The following is a 20,270-nucleotide window of genomic DNA, read 5'->3' as shown; positions in this document are numbered from 1 at the left end:
CGGATGTATGGGGTTCTGCATTGTTGTCGTTCAAATTAATGCCATTGAAAAAAAAAAGAACCATGTATTCAAAATAAAGTGCAAATAAATGAGCTGCCTGTCCCTCATCTTGTTAAGGACTCAATCCACACTACTTAATTAAGTCAGACATCTGTTTCTCAACTCGTTAAGGACACAATCCAGACTGCTAAAGTCATATATCTGTCTCTTATCTTGTTAAAGACACAATCCACACTGCTGAAGTCATATATCTGTCTCTCATCTTGTTAAGGACACAATCCACACTGTTGAAGTCATATATCTGTCTCTCATCTTGTTACGGACACAATCCACACTGTTGAAGTCATATATCTGTCTCTCATCTTGTTAAGGACACAATTCATACTGTTGAAGTCATATATCTGTCTCTCATCTTGTTAAGGACACAATCCGGACTGCTGAAGTCATATATCTGTCTCTCAACTTGTTAAGGACACAATATGGACTGTTGAAGTCATATATCTGTCTCTCATCTTGTTAAGGACACAATCCGGACTGTTGAAGTCATATGTCTGTCTCTCAGCTTGTTAAGGACACAACATGGACTGCTGAAGTCATATATCTGTCTCTCATCTTGTTAAGGACACAACATGGACTGCTGAAGTCATATATCTGTCTCTCAACTTGTTAAGGACACAATATGGACTGTTGAAGTCATATATCTGTCTCTCATCTTGTTAAGGACACAATCCGGACTGTTGAAGTCATATATCTGTGTCTCAAATTGTTAAGGACACAATCCACACTGCTGAAGTCATATATCTGTCTCTCATCTTGTTAAGGACACAATCCGGACTGTAGTAGTCATATATCTGTCTCTCATCTTGTTAAGGACACAATATGGACTGCTGAAGTCATATATCTGTCTCTCAACTTGTTAAGGACACAATATGGACTGCTGAAGTCATATATCTGTCTCTCATCTTGTTAAGGACACAACATGGACTGTTGAAGTCATATATCTGTCTCTCAACGTGTTAAGGACACAATATGGACTGCTGAAGTCATATATCTGTCTCTCAACTTGTTAAGGACACAACATGAACTGCTGAAGTCATATATCTGTCTCTCATCTTGGTTAAGGACACAATCCACACTGCTGAAGTCATATATCTGTCTCTCATCTTGTTAAGGACACAATCCAGACTGTTGAAGTCATATATCTGTCTCTCATCTTGTTAAGGACACAATCCACACTGTTGAAGTCATATATCTGTCTCTCATCTTGTTACGGACACAATCCACACTGTTGAAGTCATATATCTGTCTCTCATCTTGTTACGGACACAATCCACACTGTTGAAGTCATATATCTGTCTCTCATCTTGTTAAGAACACAATCCAGACTGCTGAAGTCATATATCTGTCTCTCATCTTGTTACGGACACAATCCACACTGTTGAAGTCATATATCTGTCTCTCATCTTGTTAAGAACACAATCCAGACTGCTGAAGTCAGATTCGGTCTCTCAGCTCCTTCCACAGAGCAGTTCATTCAGGCTGGTTCTCGCTGATGGTGACTTCAGACACACTTTCAAACGTCACGGGGTCTGCGGACGATTCATTCACCTCTGACGGCTGGCTGCTGGTCACAGCCGAGATTTCTTCTGTAGACACTGCGTGAGTTGTGGGATCGACAGATTATCATTATTTTAAAGACAATAATCAGCAACAACAAAACAAAAACAACAACGATAATGAAAATAATAATAATGGTTAAAAAAAAAAAGAAGAAGAAAAAAACAACAACAATGATAACAAAAACACCACCACCACCACCACTACTACAACTGCTACCACTTGTAATCACACACACACACACACACTACGAGCTCGAATCCTCCTCGTAGCCACCCTCCCCAATCCACACCCAACACACACCCATTCCACACCACACCACACCACACCCACATCACACCACACCCATGGCAAGTCCACAGCACACCACAGCACACCACAGCACACCCACACCACACCACACCACACCCACATCACACCACACCCATGGCAAGTCCACAGCACAGCACAGCACAGCACACCCACACCACACCACACCCACATCACACCACACCCATGGCAAGTCCACAGCACACCACAGCACAGCACAGCACAGCACAGCACACCCACACCACACCCACATCACACCACACCCATGGCAAGTCCACAGCACAGCACAGCACAGCACAGCACACCCACACCACACCACACCACACCCATAGCAAGTCCACACCACACCCAACCGACACCCTCGCTCAGATCACCCTCAAAAACCACAGAACCTGGCTTCAGGTCGGGCTGAGCTTGAAGGTCGCCCATGGGCCGACTCTCCCCCTCCTGCCCCTGCTGCCTCGCCTCTTCCGGCCTCCCCCTCTTCCGCCTGTGATTCAGGCACAGCGCCACCGCCGCCCCGATCACGGTGATGAAGCCTGCAGACAGCGTGAAAGCCAACACCTTGGACGCCACGGGGCTGGAATAATCTCCCTTGAGCCTGGGGATGACGTTCATCAGCAGTGTGGCAGCCGAGTGGTGCTGTTCTTTTGTGTCCTCTGTTGCCTGGATGTGGGGTGGTGGTGGTGGTAGGGGAACGGGGGGTTGGGGGGTGGGGTAAAGGGTAAGTAGTGAGTGAGGTGGTTGTGGTGATGGCGACGGTGCCACAGTTTTAAACACACACACACACACACACACACTCACTCTCTCTCTCTCTCTCTCTCTCTCTCTCACTTTTTATTAATGAACTAGCGTTAGAAATTATGCAAAATGGTCAACATGGTGTTACTTTCGATTTGATTGAACTGTTTGTTTTACTTTTTGCTGATGACATGATTCTGCTGTCTATATCAACAGTTGGATTACAGCGACAACTTAACAGTTTATACACTGCTGCAACTAATTTACAGCTAAAAGTAAATATGGATAAAACAAATATTGTTGTTTTTCGTAAGGGAGGGTATTTGGCAAGAAATGAAAGATGGTCATATGGAAGCGAAAGAATAACTGTCGTAAATGCATATAAATACCTTGGGATTTATTTTTCAACAAGACTCAGTTTCAACTTTGCATGTCAAGACATTGCTAATAAAGCAACAACAACAAAAAAGCAGTTATTTTGATTCTTCATATTTTGTATAAAGTAGACTGTAGTTCTTTTAGTGTATTTGTTAGATTATTTGATTCGCAAGTTCAGCCAATATTACAGTATGGAGCAGAAATCTGGGGACTGGAAAATAGGATAGTAACAGAAAAAGTGCACTTGTTTGCATTGAAACGTTTTCTTAATGTAGACAATCGAACTCCAAATGATCTTGTTTATGGTGAACTGGGGAGATACCCTATTTATCTAAATTCTTATATCAAATGTATTAAATATTGGCTAAAGTTGACTAGAATGAATGAAAACAGATATCCATTTAAAGCATATAAAATATTATATAGTTTAGATAATAATGGTAAGAAGACTTGGGCAACGAGTGTTCGTCAGTGTTTAAATACATATGGTTTTGCATTTGTATGGGATAATCAAGGGGTGGAAGATACTGCAGGTTTCTTAAAGTGTTTCAGACAACGTATTATTGATTGCAGGTGGCAAGATTGACATGATCATATACAAACTAGTGATAGATTCGCACAGTTTAGACTTTTTAAAACATCGCATGTGATTGAGCCATACATTGAGTTAGGACTGAACAGATATATAAAATGTACACTGACAAAATTTAGATTTGGTATTTCTAGTATTGCTTCTCATAGCTTCAGGTATAGCATTCTAAATGAACCCATGTATACATGCCGTTTATGCAGTTCGGGTAAAGAAGATGAATTGCATTTTTTGTTATGTTGCCCTGCTTTGTGTGACCTTAGACAAAAACTTATTCAACCGAAATATTATAGAGATCCGTCTAATTTTAGGTTCAATTTACTCATGTCTTCAAGACAGGAATGTACTTTGCATAACTTAGCCATATATATATATGAAGGATTGAAGAGACTACGTACAGTTATCTCGTGAATGTTGTTGAATATTTGTGTGGACTATTTTGGGTGATATGGTTGATATTGTGCTAACAATTTTTGGTTGATCTGAATTGTCTACTTACTGTGTCATGTCATTTTCTAATTATTATTTATCAATGATTCCCCCTTCTGTAAGGGGCTCTGGCCTTATCTGAATAAAACATTCGTTCGTTCGTTCTCTCTCTCTCTCACGCACACACGCACGAAGACACACACAAATCCCACCCCCACCCCCCAAAAAAACAACAAAGCCACACGCCAAAAAACACACATTACACAGCAGAATATGCACACACACACACACACACACACACATATATATATATATATCTACACAAACACATACCCCCACAAATGCATACCCCACGCCCCACCGCCCTCCTCCCCCATCCCATTTCCCACAACCCCTACCCCCTACCCACACACACACACACACGTGTACACGCACAGCATTTCAAGTGTCAAGATTCCTCAATAATAATCAGTGTGCACGGGCATACCCACAAACGCTACACTCCTCCCATGCCAAGGATGCAAATCATACTCATAATAAATAAGATACAAGTACAACCGACTCAAATCAGCCTATGAACTCAAGCAAATTCACAAAAGATGAAGTATAAAGAAATGAAGAAATGAATAAGACAAATATATACTAAACCAGTAACTAAAGGGATAGAGAAAGACTAGTTTAAACAACGGTATATATCATGACAGAGCTGTCTGAAAACAATTTAGTGGGGAAGCATGACCACGTAAAACAAGACAAAAGCCCCCAAAACATCCAACCCTGACACCAGGAGAAATAACATCAAGCTTACTACAACGGTCAAGGTGATTGTGGAGTTTGTGTAATCGGTCAGATTCGCCACAACACGCACTGTTCCAGTCTGGCCGTCTATTTGCACGAAGTCAGTATAGCGATCTGAAAACAACACGAACCCTTGTCAACCCAGAGTGCCACATCATTTCTTCCCTTTCACTTGCAGAAACTGACCAGTCTGGCAAGAAGAACCAAAGCCCAGGACAACGCCCTGACTGATGTGACCACCACTTCTGACCAGCACACAGAACCGTGCACCAGCTGTGCTCACTCCTCCCTCACACCCCCGTCATATGGATACTTGATGATGATGTGGATACTTATATAGCGCCTATCCTCGGTCAGAGACCAGGCTCTTAGCGCTTCACAAACATGGAGTCATTTGCACAACAGGCTGCCTACCTGGGTGGAGCCAGCTGACGGCTGCCGTGGAAGCGCCACCCATTTTTTTCCTGCCTGCAGGTGTACGTGTTTTCTGATCAGTGATGTGGATTGTTCTACAAACATTTGCCAGGGACGACCCTTTTAATGCCATGGGTTCTTTCACGTGCGCTGACTCATGGGACCTTGGTTTATCGTCTCATCCGAATGACTAGCGCCCAGACCACCACTCAAGGTCTAATGGAGGGGGAGAATATACTGGTGGATGTGGCAATCGTCTCAGTGCACTCACTGTCGCTTTCTAAGCGGATGCAGTTGGACTTTCAATCTGAGAGTCCCGGGTTCGAATCTCGGTGACGGCGCCTGGTGGGTAAAGGCTGGAGATTTTTCCGATCTCCCAGGTCAACATATGTGCAGACCTGCTAGTGCCTGAACCCCCTTCGTGTGTATACGCACGCAGACGATCAAATACGCACGTTAAAGATCCTGTAATCCATGTCAGCGTTCGGTGGGTTATGGAAACAAGAACATACCCAGCATGCACACCCCCCAAAACGGAGTATGGCTGCCTACATGGCGGGGTAGATAAAGAAAAACGGTCATACACGTAAAATTTTTGTTACATGTCTGTCTGAGTGTGTATGTGTGCGTGCTTGAAATCTGATTGAATGACACAGGAAACGGATGATGAGCGCCCAGTGGCAGCCGTCAGTCGGCTCTACCCAGGTAGGCAGCCTGTTGTGCAAATGACCCCGTGTTTGTAAAGCGCTTAGAGCTTGGTCTCTGACCGGGGATAGGCGCTATATAAGTATCTATATCAATCAATCACTGTGTTACCTCTAGGCCAACACTTCACGTGTGCTCAAAGACAGAGGTGAGCGTGAGTGTTACTTCAAATCAAATCAAATCAAATCATGGTGCTTACAGCCTCGCCGACCACGAAGGCCATATGAAGGCTATCGCCACCTTAGCATTTATTCAAGTCAAGGGTAATAATAATAATAATAATAATTCATAACTTTTCCATGGCGCGACATCCAGTACTAATGCTGCTCAAAGCACCTTACATCATCGAGCCAGATATAAGCATAACATAAAACATTACACCAGCTCAGTCCAGTGCGTTCACAGAATGAATTAAAAAGCATGATCGACCAAACAATAAAAAAATATCAAGTAGATAATGCTTAGATTAAAATGAAATATATTCCTTAAAAACACATTTTTTAGACACACACATACATGCGCGCGCACACTCACACTCGCGCGCGCGCACATACACACACACACATGCACGCGCGCACGCGCACCCAGACACATTAAATATATCAACTGCACTAAAACAGGATTACCTGAGTATAAATAAATTTAGCAATAGAATAAAACTCCATGTGGCGAACTGACTTTGGACTATCCATTGTGCTGAGTACAGAAATGTTTGCGGAAAGGTGCGTTTTCAGATCTGACTTGAAGGTCTGGAGATCAGGAGCATTTCTGAGGGACAATGGCAAAGAATTCCAAACTTGGGGTACTTGAGCCTGAAAAGGCCTTTTCCCTGCACATTTTAAATTAGTTCTTGGGACTTTAAGTAACAGTTCAGAACTGGATCTTAGCGTTCTACATGGTTCGTACGTTTCCAGCACAGAGGAGAGATACGGGGGAAGAGATTCATCAAAATGTCGGAAGGCAAGTGTCGCTAGTTTATAGTGAATGCGGGACTCTATAGGAAGCCAGTGTAACTGACGCAAAAGAAGTGTGACATGATCAGATTTCTTTTTTGCTAGGACAAGTCGTGCAGCATTGTTCTGCACTTTCTGTAGTTTAATATGAGAGGCAGATGGTAAACCTGCTAAGGTAGAATTGCAGTAATCTAGTCTGGACAGGACAAAAGAGGAAACCAACTGAGCCATGTTTTTCTCCGTTAAGTATGGTCTGACTGAGGCTAGTCTGTGAAGATGAAAATTGCATGAGCGACACAGGGATGAAATGTGGTCAGCCATGGTCAAGGTCTATCAATATATACACCTAGGTATTTAGCTGATGTTTGAAATGCAACTGTAGAAGTGTCGAGAGTGACTGGGCCCTTTTATGTATTAAAAAAAAGTAGGATAAAAAGTAGTCACCGCTTCAAGCTTTCCACTCACCGCCCCGAAAGGAATAACGGATGGTGTCGTTGAGCATGATGTCCCCGTCCTCTGCCCGGATCTGAGCTGGTCTGATGTCCACATCTCCCTGAACACCACACAGCATGCACCCTGCACCAGTCGTTTTCCACTGCTCTCTTTGATGCACACCTTCAGCCTCCCTCACACACAATCAGCCCCTGCCACTGCTTGTATTCTCCGTTCAAAGATTCTTCTCAAGGAGGGTGTGCTGGCCCGCTTTCGTGGGGGAATTTTTCGTCGCTTGTAGAGCGAGAAGTAGGCCATATGACGTCACGGGCACCCCACCACTGTGACTCGCTTTTCTAGGTTTGCACTGCCTTCCTTCCGACAAACTTTTCGGCAGTTTGATCACATCATTTTCTTTGCACAGACTGAACCAAACAACAAAAACTATGCCGACAAAAAGGTCTTCAGAACTCAAGACATCTATAGCATTTGAAAAGAAAGCAACACGGTAAGTTTATCACTATACAAAAAAACAAACAAACAAAAAAAAAAAACAAAAAAAAACAAGCAAACAAAGTTATAGATTTCTTCGATCGAGATCTGACGTAAACAAATGACAGAAAGCAGATGACGTAATGCATGGAACCTGTCGACAGTTGTCCCAAACCAACCATTTCCCCTTCCCTCAACAGCACAAAGACAGGAAAAAATAGGGCCTATGTGTGCTGTGGATAAAATGATGCTTCAAACTGATATTCCGTATGTCAAGTCTCTCCAAACTGGAACTTTGGGGTGAGTTTTAAATAGATAAGATCGAATATTTAATGACAGAGATTTGACAAGAAGCACGCTCATAGTAAGCATAGAAGTTTAAACCAAATAACTGGCGTAGTTATACCACCAAATATAGCTTGTAAACGTGCAAAAGTACTCGCCGAAATTGTTCAAAATCCTATCGTCAGAACAGCTATTTCCACGACGAAATTTGAGCCTTTCGGTGACCTAGAAAAACCGGCAATGGGGACGAGTATGTGTGCGCGGTTGTCGCTAAAAATAGCAGTGGAGTCCCGACGAAAATCCGACGAAAGTGGGTCTGCACACCCTCCCTTATATCTTCACTAAAAACTATCCAGTCAGTTCTCATACAGATTTTCGTTCGCTACACAGATCCTATCTTCCGTTATTGTGTATGAAGAACTTGTTTCAATTCGACCTTTTCATCCAAATCGATCATTGAAACAGGTGGCAGCCACAATGGATTAGCTTCCTTCAGATGAAAAAACAAACAACAAAAAAACAACAACAAAAAACAACAACAACAACAACAAAAAAAAAACCCCAAAAAAACAAAACAAAAAACCAAAAAAAACAAAAACAAAAAAAAACAAAACAAAAAAACACGCAGAATATTAATCAATGATTATATTTGAGGAAAAAAATCGTATGAAAAGTTTAACCACTCTACTTTTACGTCTCTCTCTCTCTCTCTGTTTCTGGTAAATATGCACGAATATGTGTAGTTCGTCCGTCGGGATCGACGAGGACCATCTAGTCATCCTGGGGGTGGGTGGGTTGGGCTCTGTGGGTGCGCAGATGACTGGTCAGGCCAATCCGCGCCCGGAAGGTTCTGACGCAGTGTGGACAGGGGATGGTGGCGGCTGTCTGGGACTTGCTGGCACTGCTTTTCCTGGCCTGTCTGCGTTGCTCTGCTGCAGCGATTCTGTTGGCCTCACAGGATTTGGCGCCTTTGTGGACAGCTGAACACCACTTTGGTCTGTCCATTGCATTCAGCTTCCATGTGTCGTGGCAGAGAAGCTTTCAGAGTGTCTTTGAAGCGCTTCTTTTGGCCTCCATGAGAGCACTTGCCATGTTGGAGTTCGCCGTACAGCAGTTTCTTGGGGAGCTGGTGGTCTGGCATGTGAACTACATGGCCTGCCCAGCGCAGCTGGGCCTGCATCAAGATGGTGTAGATGCTGGGCAAGTTTGCACGAGTGAGCACCTCTGTGTCAGGGATCTTCTCTTGCCACTTTTTGCCGAGAAGTTTTCTGAGGCTGGTGGTGTGGAAGTGGTTCAGCTTTTTGGCGTGACGTTTGTAGACCGTCCATGATTCACATCCATCGAGCAGTGTGGTGAGAACTATGGCCTTGTATACTTTGAGCTTCGTCTCCAGGGTGATGCCTCTCCTGTTTCAAACGTTCTTATGGAGTCTGCCGAAGGCAGCGCTGGCTTTGGCGAGTCTGGCATTCACCTCGTCGTCGATGACAACTGTGCGAGAGAGTGTACTGCCCAGGTATGTGAACTTGTCCACCGCGTTCAGTCGTTGCTCGTTGATGAAGATGTTTGGTTCAACGTAAGGCTTTCCTGGAGCTGGCTGGTGCATCACCTCAGTCTTCTTTGTGCTGATTGTGAGGCCAAAGTTGTCACAGGCAGCAGAGAACTTGTCGACGCTGTGTTGCATGTCAGCTTCGGAGGCAGCGTTGAGAGCGCAGTCATCAGCAAACAGGAAGTCGTTGACGGTGTCTGTCCTCACCTTGGTTTTTGCTTGAAGCCTCCTGAAGTTGAAGAGTGAGCCAGCTGTGCGGTACCTGATGCCAATGCCTACGTCAGCATCTCTGAAGGCATCTGTCAGCATGGCTGAAAACATGAGACTGAACAGGGTGGGGGCAAGAACACACCCTTGCTTGACTCCGTTGGAGACAGGGAATGGTTCTGAAGTCTCTCCGTTGTCTTGGACTCAGGCCAGCATCCCATCGTGTAGTTGCCGTATGATGGTGATGAACTTTCTGGGACATCCGTACTTCGCCATGATTCTCCAAAGGCCATCTCTGCTAACAGTATCGAAGGCCTTGGTCAGATCGACATAGGTGGAGTAAAGGTCGGCGTTCTGTTCCTGACACTTCTCCTGGAGCTGCCTGGCAGCAAACACCATGTCGATAGTCGCGCGTTCTTTCCGGAAGCCACACTGGCTCTCTGGTAGGAGACCTTGCTCAAGGTGCGCTATGAGACGGCTGAGCAGCACTCTGGCCAGAGTCTTGCCTGCGACAGACAGCAGGGATATTCCATGATGGTTGTCACAGGCCTGACGATTTCCTTTGCGCTTGTACAGGTGTATGATGGAAGCGTCTTTGAAGTCCTGTGGAACTGCCTCATGCTGCCAGATGAGCTGGAATAGCTGATGAAGCTTCTCAGTCAGCGCCATACCACCTTCTTTGTAGACCTCAGCTGGAATGGAGTCTGAGCCAGGGGCTTTGCCACTGGATAGCAGACGGATAGCTTTCTGGGTCTCCTCCAAAGTTGGAATGGCATCCAACGACTTACTGACTGGCACCTGGGGGAGTCGGTCGATGGCTTCATCATTGATGGTGGAGGGGCGGTTCAGTACGCTGTCAAAGTAGAACCATCAGCACTGAGGAGTGGAGCAGACCCGGAGGTGGTGGGACCGTAGACTTCTTTCAGGCCGTTATAGAAGTTCTTCATGTCGTTCCTGTCTGCAAAGCCCTGGATCTCATCAGCTTTGTTGCTCAACCAGGAATCCTGCATCTGCCGCAGCTTCAGCTGGATGGTGCTGCGTGCGCTCTTCAGTATGTCTTTCTTTGAATATAGGATATAGAAATGGTTGTAAGCCCAAATTTTCTCGCAATCCCACGATTTCTCTCCCTTTGATGGTGTTGATATTACCAAAAGTGGCTATCTATCTATATATATATATAAATTTTTTTGACAAAGTTGGTTCTATGATGGTTCTAAGCTGGAAGTGGTTAACAGATTTTGCAATTTTGGTTTTAACTTCAAAACAAAGATTACAGCCAGGTCAGGAACTGAACGTTTCTGAAAATTCAGTTATAGATGGGAAAGAAGCTGTTGTACAATCTATAAAAGGTATTTAGTAAGTATAAAGAAACGGACACATACAGACATACACACACACACTCATACACACACATTCCCCATCCTATCATTCATCAGTCAGTCCATCCCCCCGTTGTGTCATTCTGACCACTGGCTGTTCAGTCCTGTTGTGTCATTCTGACCACTGGCTGTTCAGTCTGTCCATCCCCCCGTTGTGTCATTCTGACCACTGGCTGTTCAGTCTGTCCATCCCCCCGTTGTGTCATTCTGACCACTGGCTGTTCAGTCTGTCCATCCCCCCGTTGTGTCATTCTGACCACTGGCTGTTCAGTCTGTCCATCCCCCTGTTGTGTCATTCTGACCACTGGCTGTTCAGTCTGTCCATCCCCCTGTTGTGTCATTCTGACCACTGGCTGTTCAGTCCTGTTGTGTCATTCTGACCACTGGCTGTTCAGTCTGTCCATCCCCCCGTTGTGTCATTCTGACCACTGGCTGTTCAGTCTGTCCATCCCCCTGTTGTGTCATTCTGACCACTGGCTGTTCAGTCCTGTTGTGTCATTCTGACCACTGGCTGTTCAGTCAGTCCATCCACCAGTCACACTTTAATGTATCACAGTCAGTCGTGTCCGACTACAGCCACCACAACAGCAGAGGCAACAGCTGTCCACACTGTCTGGGGAAAAAAAATGATCATAGTGGAGAGTGTCTTGCCCAGGTTACATCCCCACTCTCTCGACCAAGAGGGTTTTAGGACAGTCGGTGTTGGGGATGGTTCCCAAAGGCCAACTAGCCCCCAAGGCTGCAGCACTAAGAGCCAGTGCAGTCTTGCCTCCTGTCCTGCACAAAAGACTAAGCTGTAAATGACTTCCCATTGCAGTGGATAAACCATTGATCCTGCACACTCACCGTGAAGGCATCAGTCACATTAGCAGTGTAGAAAGCATGGGAGCAGTTCTGTGGCTGCAGCCACTCACAGCCCAGAGAGCTGAAGTAAGGAGGGCGGTTGTCCACGTCTTTAACGCCAACGATCAGCATCCCCTTACCCACACGTCCTCCCGAATCCTCAACACACACACACACACACACGCACACACAGACGTTAATAGACACATGTACGCCTGCACACCCACATTCACACACACACACACACAGAGGTAGTGTACGATCCCGATGAATAACGAAAGAAGAGGTAAAAGCCTTCACGTGTGATTTCTGCTGAATTAAAAACAAACAAACAAGAAAGAAACTGAAAACGTGTGTGTGTGTGTGTGTGTATGTGTGTGTGTGTGTTTCTCAGCAACATTGGATCTGAATTTCACTGATATCCAGATGATTAATTGACACCTACGTTCCTGTCAAACTTTGACATTTTCCAGTTTTCCTTCCCTGACTTTCCCGCCCAGATGCTTCCCACCAAAGGTCGCTGTCACAAGGTGAACGATTCCTATATGACCTGACGTTTCAAGCAAGACGGCAGGCCAAGTAGTAGTAAGTCGTGTCAACAGGAACTTTCAGTTTTGCTTCTTGTCATCATTATCAGTGCAAATAAATTAGTGTCATATTATATCATAATTATCATCCCCCTTTAGTTTTCTTCAGCTTTCACGTGGATTCTAAATGTGTACATAATGTGTACTAAAATAATCAATTGCTAATTAATGACTTGATGAAGGACGGATCTGGTTGACTGATTAATTCTTTTTCTTTTCTTCTTATCATTGGTTTCCGTCACTGTCGGTTGGTGGTGTGTTCCTTCTTCTCGCTCAGACAAGCGGGTCTTACTTTGGCACTCAGCTGGAACCAAAGCCTGGTCTGTCCACTTTGAACCACTTCCTCAAACCGCTGGATCTCCTTGTTCAGCACCACCTTCGTCCCGTTCAGCCTTACCCAATCAGTGCCGTTCTCCTGCAACACGTGACCAAGTGACAACACACTGCTCCTGTTCGTTCATAACACTTTCAGTTCTACATGACGATGATGTGACCGAGGAATCTTTTTCTTTGAGAGGAAAACATGGGGAAGACGGATCTTATCTGCGGCTGTCCGTCACAGACGCTGAGTCATGGTCATGCCCAGAAAGTCACTCCCCACCCCCACCCCCCATTCCTGCCAGAACATTCCCTTTCTGTTCCGGACGTTCCGACCGGAGTGTAGATTTGTAGCAAACCGAAATTTGAGGAGACAAAGCGGGGTGAAGAGGATTCTACGTCCCTCTCCTAGGGTTGAACCTTAATGGCCGCCTGGAGACACAATGGATGTCTCTCTGTTCCCCGACACCTCTGCGTCAACAGCTTCTCGCTGTCATTGACCATCCCCCCTCACCTCCCCACAACCTGCCCACCCCCTCCTCCCTGCCCCTCGCTGCTGCCCAGTGTGAGGTCAGGACATGAACCAGGACAGGCAATGAAGGACCAGGGTCAAGGTCTGTTCCTGCCCAGTGTGAGGTCAGGACATGAACCAGGACAGGCAATGAAGGAACAGGGTCAAGGTCTGTTCCTGCCCAGTGTGAGGTCAGGACATGAACCAGGACAGGCAATGAAGGACCAGGGTCAAGGTCTGTTCCTGCCCAGTGTGAGGTCAGGACATGAACCAGGACAGGCAATGAAGGACCAGGGTCAAGGTCTGTTCCTGCCCAGTGTGAGGTCAGGACATGAACCAGGACAGGCAATGAAGGACCAGGGTCAAGGTCTGTTCCTGCCCAGTGTGAGGTCAGGACATGAACCAGGACAGGCAATGAAGGACCAGGGTCAAGGTCTGTTCCTGCCCAGTGTGAGGTCAGGACATGAACCAGGACAGGCAATGAAGGACCAGGGTCAAGGTCTGTTCCTGCCCAGTGTGAGGTCAGGACATGAACCAGGACAGGCAATGAAGGACCAGGGTCAAGGTCTGTTCCTGCCCAGTGTGAGGTCAGGACATGAACCAGGACAGAGGCAATGAAGGACCAGGGTCAAGGTCTGTTCCTGCCCAGTGTGAGGTCAGGACATGAACCAGGACAGGCAATGAAGGACCAGGGTCAAGGTCTGTTCCTGCCCAGTGTGAGGTCAGGACATGAACCAGGACAGGCAATGAAGGACCAGGGTCAAGGTCTGTTCCTGCCCAGTGCTTCGCTCGCCGGTCTGTCTGGCTTTGCACGTTACGAAATGCAGGTGATGGAAGAGACAGACATACAGACAGATCGAGATAAAAGACGCTCGACAAGTTTTTATTGAAGGATTAAGATTTGTAGGTTTGGCCTGTTCTTCTACTCTGCCCCTGCGAATCTACATCCACTACTAATAGTGCACAAATAGGAAGAAAGAAGAAAGGCAAACAACAACAAAACCCCATGCAAGTCATGCATTGTGGAGTTCACACACACACACACACACTTGTTCCTGTTGTCTGCCATTTCCACGTGTAACACGTACAAAGACTACTGCAATGACTACCACCACCACCAGCACTAATTGTATAATAGTTATTACCATCACGGCTGAACAAAAATGAACATATTTCCGCATGTACATAAAAAGAAAACCAAACATCATCAAGACCAATAAAGCAACAGACACACACACACACACACACACAGAGCAATAAAAATTAATTACCAAAAGCTGAGACAAAAATGTCCTCTTTCCTACTGCCAGTGACAGTATCTATACCTGTGGTCGGGAGGACTGAAGATCTTTAAACAAACATGATTTCATAAAAAGATACAGAGAGACAGAGACAGACAGAAAGAAAAAAAGATATCACTGAGGAAACACGAACATTGATGAAGCTTCAAAGTACGTGCGTGCTTGAGGTGCATCGCACGAAATGCAAACACTTTGTGCTGTGGTGTGATGACCAACTCACCAGCTTGACGTTCTGAACACCTCCTCCGAGGAAGCAGTCTTTGTCATGGACTTGGCCCTTCAGGTCTGTGATCACAGTGTTTCTTCTTGCCAGCTGGAATGGGGAACAAGCCAGCTTTGGGACATGTGAAAGAAAGAACCAAAATGAGAAACAAGAGAGGAACACCGCCTCTCCAACACAGAAAGAAAGGACTGCTGCATGATCATCGGGAGCCAGACAATCAACACGTTCAGGATGTCGTGTACCAGATCAGTCCAACTCCCAGAAATCACCACTTTAATCCGGAGACAAATGGACGTCGCTGCAGACATCCGGATGTTCAGTCATGGATTTTTTTTTTTTTTTTTTAACTGAAACGTTGTGTGCTGGAAATCGTGTAGAAGCCGACATGTTTTAAATTTCTTGATGAAGGGCCAAATGTTTTAAATTTTGACCAGTGAACAAGGACATTCAGGATAACAAGTTAACAATGACATTTAGCATAAGTTAACTCAGGATGACAAGTTGACAAGGACATTTAAGATGACAAATTGTAAGGACATTTAGGAGAAGTTAACAAGGACATTTAGGGTAACAAGTTAACAAGGACATTTAGGGTAACAAGTTAACAAGGGCATTTAGGGTAACAAGTTAACAAGGGCATTTAGGGTAACAAGTTAACAAGGGCATTTAGGATAAGCTAATAAGGACATTCAGATTTTCCTGCCACGTGCGACATTCCTCAAATAGATCTGTGTGACAAATGTCAAAGGTTGTGCCATCGACAAAGAATTCAGTTCGCATAACGTGTTGCTGTATAAGAGAAAGAGAGAGTTGAGGAGAGAGAGAGAGAGAGAGAGAGAGAGGAAGAGGCAAAGAGGAATCATTTTTTCGTTCAACCATTTCTCCATCAATACCTTCATTCGTTCTTCCTTGATGTTTTCTTCTTCTTTTTTCTCTCCTTAACTCTATCTGAGCCGTTATCTCATTTCCCCAGATCCATGTCAGAGGAGAAGGAGAGCAGGAGGGAAAAGAAGAAGAGAGACAACAACAAAAACAACAACAACAGTAACATCAACAACACAAACAATCCGGATCAGAAGAACTTTGTCATCACAACAAATTCATAATGAGTGGTCAAATCAGTTCCTTTTTACCTCAGGGATGGAGACGCTGCTCAGAGTGGCACTGAATTCCGGATCAAACTCGTTCACAGGTTTTACCGTCAGTGTCAGGAGTTGCTGAAAGCAATTCCAGATACCACGTGTTTCTCTCTCTCTATAGGCGACAGAACATGTCTGGGTGGATGTTCACATGCTCGTTTGACTGCAGGCTTTTTTTGCGTGTGGGGATTGGGGGGAGAGGAGTATGGATGAATCGGTTGTGGTGGCGTGTGTGTGTGTGTGTGTGTGTGTGTGGATGTGTCTGTTTGCAGGAGAGGAGTGAGCAAACAAAGAGAAACACCGGGTGTGTGGTGACTGCAGACTCACAGTGGAGCTCAGTCCGTCCTGGCTACTGTGGCATGTCAGACAGTACTTTGGTTTCAACACTTGGTCATTGCTGTCACTGCCTGCCTGTTGGAATTGTGCACACACACACACACACATACACACGCACACAGACACACACAAGTACACGCGCAAAGTGCATACAAAAGCACACACTCGCACAGATACTTGCGCGCACACACACACACACACACACTTTACTGGATGAACGTTAAATTAATGACGCTGACCAATTCGCTGGTCTGTTTTCTGAGTATATGCAATAGACTGTTAGGAAAAGCAGCTGAAATGAACGGAGAAAATAAATGAAAACTAAAAAGTAAACCTGTCGTCATACGTTATGTACATCATAGTGCAGTGCCATGAATTATAATCCACACTTCTGGTATGTATGCTAAAAATATTCAACCCAACGTTCACTCACAATATCTTTGCAACTGCTGTAGAAATATTGTTGGAAAACTGTTTGTTTTTGTCCTTGTTTTCCATGGAAAATAGAAATCTCTCACACACACACTCGTCCAACTGCCATGCCTGCCTTTGCCACACCCACTCGCTTCATGTTCATTTTCAGACAATGTAAAAGAGGTCAACAGTGACCCAGGTGGCACCGGAGATTAGAAAAGAGAGATAAACCACTTGCAGAAATTGCTGAAGCCAGGCAGCCTGCGCCGCGGCACGCATTCATTATTCATGAGCTGCCTTTGCCCCGCCCAAACGAAAGGAAAGCGTCAGTCGAACGCAGTCTCCTGAGTGATTTTATAATTTGGATTACACCTTTTTTCCCTTTTCTGTTTGCTTCATCCCACGCAGATGTCAAACTCAATTTTGTTGTGAATAACATTCCTAAATATTTATATGTATTGGTTACTTTTATTTCCCTAACACCACAGCACCATTTTTCACGAGTCGAAAGATGACCTCCATTGCGGAAAACTATAATATTGGTCTTAACGAGATTCACTGTTTGTTGTAGTCTGTCTGTTTCTTGCTTAATGGCATTTAATTGATTTTGTAACCCTATGGGTGTGTCAGACAAGAGAACAACATCATCAGCAAATAGCATTAAGAGCAAATCTGTTGCGCCAGGTATCATTTGTATTCCATGTCTCCCCTTCTTTGATAACTCCACTGCCAATTCACCGATGAAAAGGGAAAACAGCTGTGTGCTTGGCATACAACCTTGTTTAACCCCTCTTGGACACTGAAAAAAGTCTGAATAAATACCTTTGTCACGAACACATACAAGTACAGAATCGTAGATGCTTTTAACAGCCATGTAAAACTCCCGAGAGAGAGAGAGAGAGAGACAGAGACAGAGACTTAGAGAGAGAGATAGAGCACAATACAACGGTCTGCTCGGGCAACATGAAGCGTTCGTATATATATAAATTATGTATATGATTATGTACATATAGATAGATTTAGATTTACATACTGATAGATCTATATGAAATTATGTATGTATGTATTCATGTATGTATGTATAGACAGATGTTAGAAGAGAGACAGAGCTGAATATGTGTTTTATGTTTTGATATATATATATTTTTTGTTGTTGAAGAAATGGTGATGTAAACCAGAAAGTGTGAAGAAAAAGTAGCGTTACGAAAACGCAGTTCAATAATTTATAACTGTCTCTCTCATGTGCAACATTCCGCTGGGGGAGGGGGGGGGGGGGGGAGTTGGTGGTGGGGGGAGCTGCTTTATTTTCTTTTTATATTATCTACATTCAAGCAGATGCAAACGTGCTAAAAACCAAAGCAAAAATGAATCGGTTTTCATTGTATACAGCGAATCTTACTACACGTGGGAAATTCCAGGCGTAACTTAACTTTCGCTTTACTGCAGCTGAACCGTCGAACCGACCAGTTTCCTTCAGGTGGGGAAGGAGAGGGTGATTTACCCCCACCCTTCCGCACTGCGTGTGTGCCCCAAAACGGCTTCAGCACTGTTATAGACAGTAAGAAGGGGCCTGCCGCGAGTGGTTTATCTCTCTTTTCTAATCTCCGGTGGCACACAGTGCAAGTGGAAGGGAGAGGGTGGGAGAGGGAGGGGGTGCTGTTCAAACGTGTGCCTGTGTACATCAGCTGGTTCTTTTCTTTGATCAAAACGAGCATGTTTTGCTAAAAGCACGATGGACGAACGTTTCACGGCTCGCACGAACTTGGTCCACCCCCTTCCTCACTCCCTCCCTTCCCTCAGTTTGCGGATGGCTTGTCTTTGAAGTCAATTCCATGTCAGCCACCGAGCTATTCTCGGCCTTCTTCTCTGCTATCTCTGCTTTGCTGGCTACATCTAGCTCTTTAAACCGCCCCCTCTCTCCCTCTCCTTTCTGCAAATTGTCAATCTCACAATTAGTCTCGTCAAGCAAACCATCTGACAGGACTTTGCCATTCCTGGTACAAAATTCGTCATCAACAGTGACTTGTAAAACTACTACAAAATCTCAAAACTTTTTTTTGCAACATAACTGCTGTTTCAAGCCACACGGGCCAATTTGGGTTTCATCGCCTGTCATTTAGAAAGACTGTGGTATCAATAATGTATGTATTTGATCTTGTGCATGCATGTCCACAGGATGGAGACTCAGGCACGTATCAGTCTGCACGTACACTGACCCAGGAGATCATAAACACTTGTCCAAGAACCGAACCAAGGACCCTTTGATGGAAAAAGCAAGGTGTTCATCACTCTGTCGTGTCCGTCACAGGCAGTCAAGTCTCCAGTCTTACCAGCTGACAGATGACTTCCGCATCCAGTGTTTTAGTCAGCTCCATGATGCATTTAAACCTTCTACCATCCCACACACATTTGTGTGGGTCCTTGGAGTTGGAGGCGGGATCTGGGCGGAGAGTGACCGCATCCCGATAGTAGTCATGCAGCTGGTCGCTGTAATTGTTTGAAACGTCGTCGTATTTGATGGACCATGACAGCCTGGTCAGTGCCATCCGGTTGAACCAAGTCCCTTGACATCAAAGTCCCAAGAACATCAAATGAGAACAGAGACGACGACGGTGATAATGATGATGAAAATGGTGGTGATGATGATGTGGCAAAGCTGAGTCCTTGAACACTGCAGACATCAGATGAGGAGGTGGATGAAGATGACAACGATGATGATGATGACGACGATGAGGAGCATGACGATGACAACCAAAATGGCTGACTCTTTGACGACGATGGTGACATGGATATCTAAAACAATGAAACAAGGATGATGAAATTAGTGATAATGGTGGAGATTTCCATGATGAAAGCAACAACATGGGCAGCAACAAATATAATGACATGATGACAATGATGATATTGATAACAACGAGGATGATATTTTTTCTGACATCTTTTCTTTGTAGCATTGTTACATACTAGCACGTACGTACATGCATGCACAAACACACACACGCACACGCACACACATGTTCCTCCATTCAGTTCTCAGGACCACAGCCACACCCAAACTCGTGCCACTACAACTACAGAGTACAGTTGACGATCACCAGAAAGCCACGACAGGCAGCAACTGAGTGGCAGACTGGCGTTAAGACACGCGCAAGAGATGACCCCGCATGGATCTGTCCAAGTGACATAGGTGTTGTTTTGATGTGACTCCGATCATACTGGACATTACATAGTTTACCACCAAGACATTTGTTGCTGAGGCAGAGGGGGTAACATCACAGATCACAGACCAGAGAGGGTAACATCACAGACCACAGAGGGTAACAT

At 45.0% G+C, this 20,270-nt stretch overlaps 1 protein-coding gene across 1 annotated transcript; it reads right to left on the bottom strand.

Moving 5' to 3' along the window:
• Positions 1-1,439: 1,439 nt before the first annotated feature.
• Positions 1,440-19,492, bottom strand: LOC143290083 (protocadherin Fat 1-like). The gene is made up of 9 exons (XM_076599374.1): positions 19,277-19,492; positions 16,191-16,274; positions 15,055-15,147; positions 12,997-13,119; positions 12,121-12,276; positions 7,399-7,486; positions 4,872-4,975; positions 2,319-2,592; positions 1,440-1,655 (listed from the first exon to the last, which is right to left on the bottom strand). The coding sequence occupies exons 1-9, from the start codon at positions 19,490-19,492 to the stop codon at positions 1,531-1,533; spliced, it is 1,263 nt and encodes a 420-aa protein (XP_076455489.1). The 3' UTR covers positions 1,440-1,530.
• Positions 19,493-20,270: the final 778 nt, after the last annotated feature.

This window comes from Babylonia areolata, chromosome 15, assembly GCF_041734735.1.
Source record: "Babylonia areolata isolate BAREFJ2019XMU chromosome 15, ASM4173473v1, whole genome shotgun sequence".
Taxonomy (NCBI): Eukaryota; Metazoa; Mollusca; class Gastropoda; order Neogastropoda; family Buccinidae; genus Babylonia; species Babylonia areolata.
Note: the sequence above shows the minus strand (reverse complement) of the source record. Positions and strands in the feature narration are given on the sequence as shown.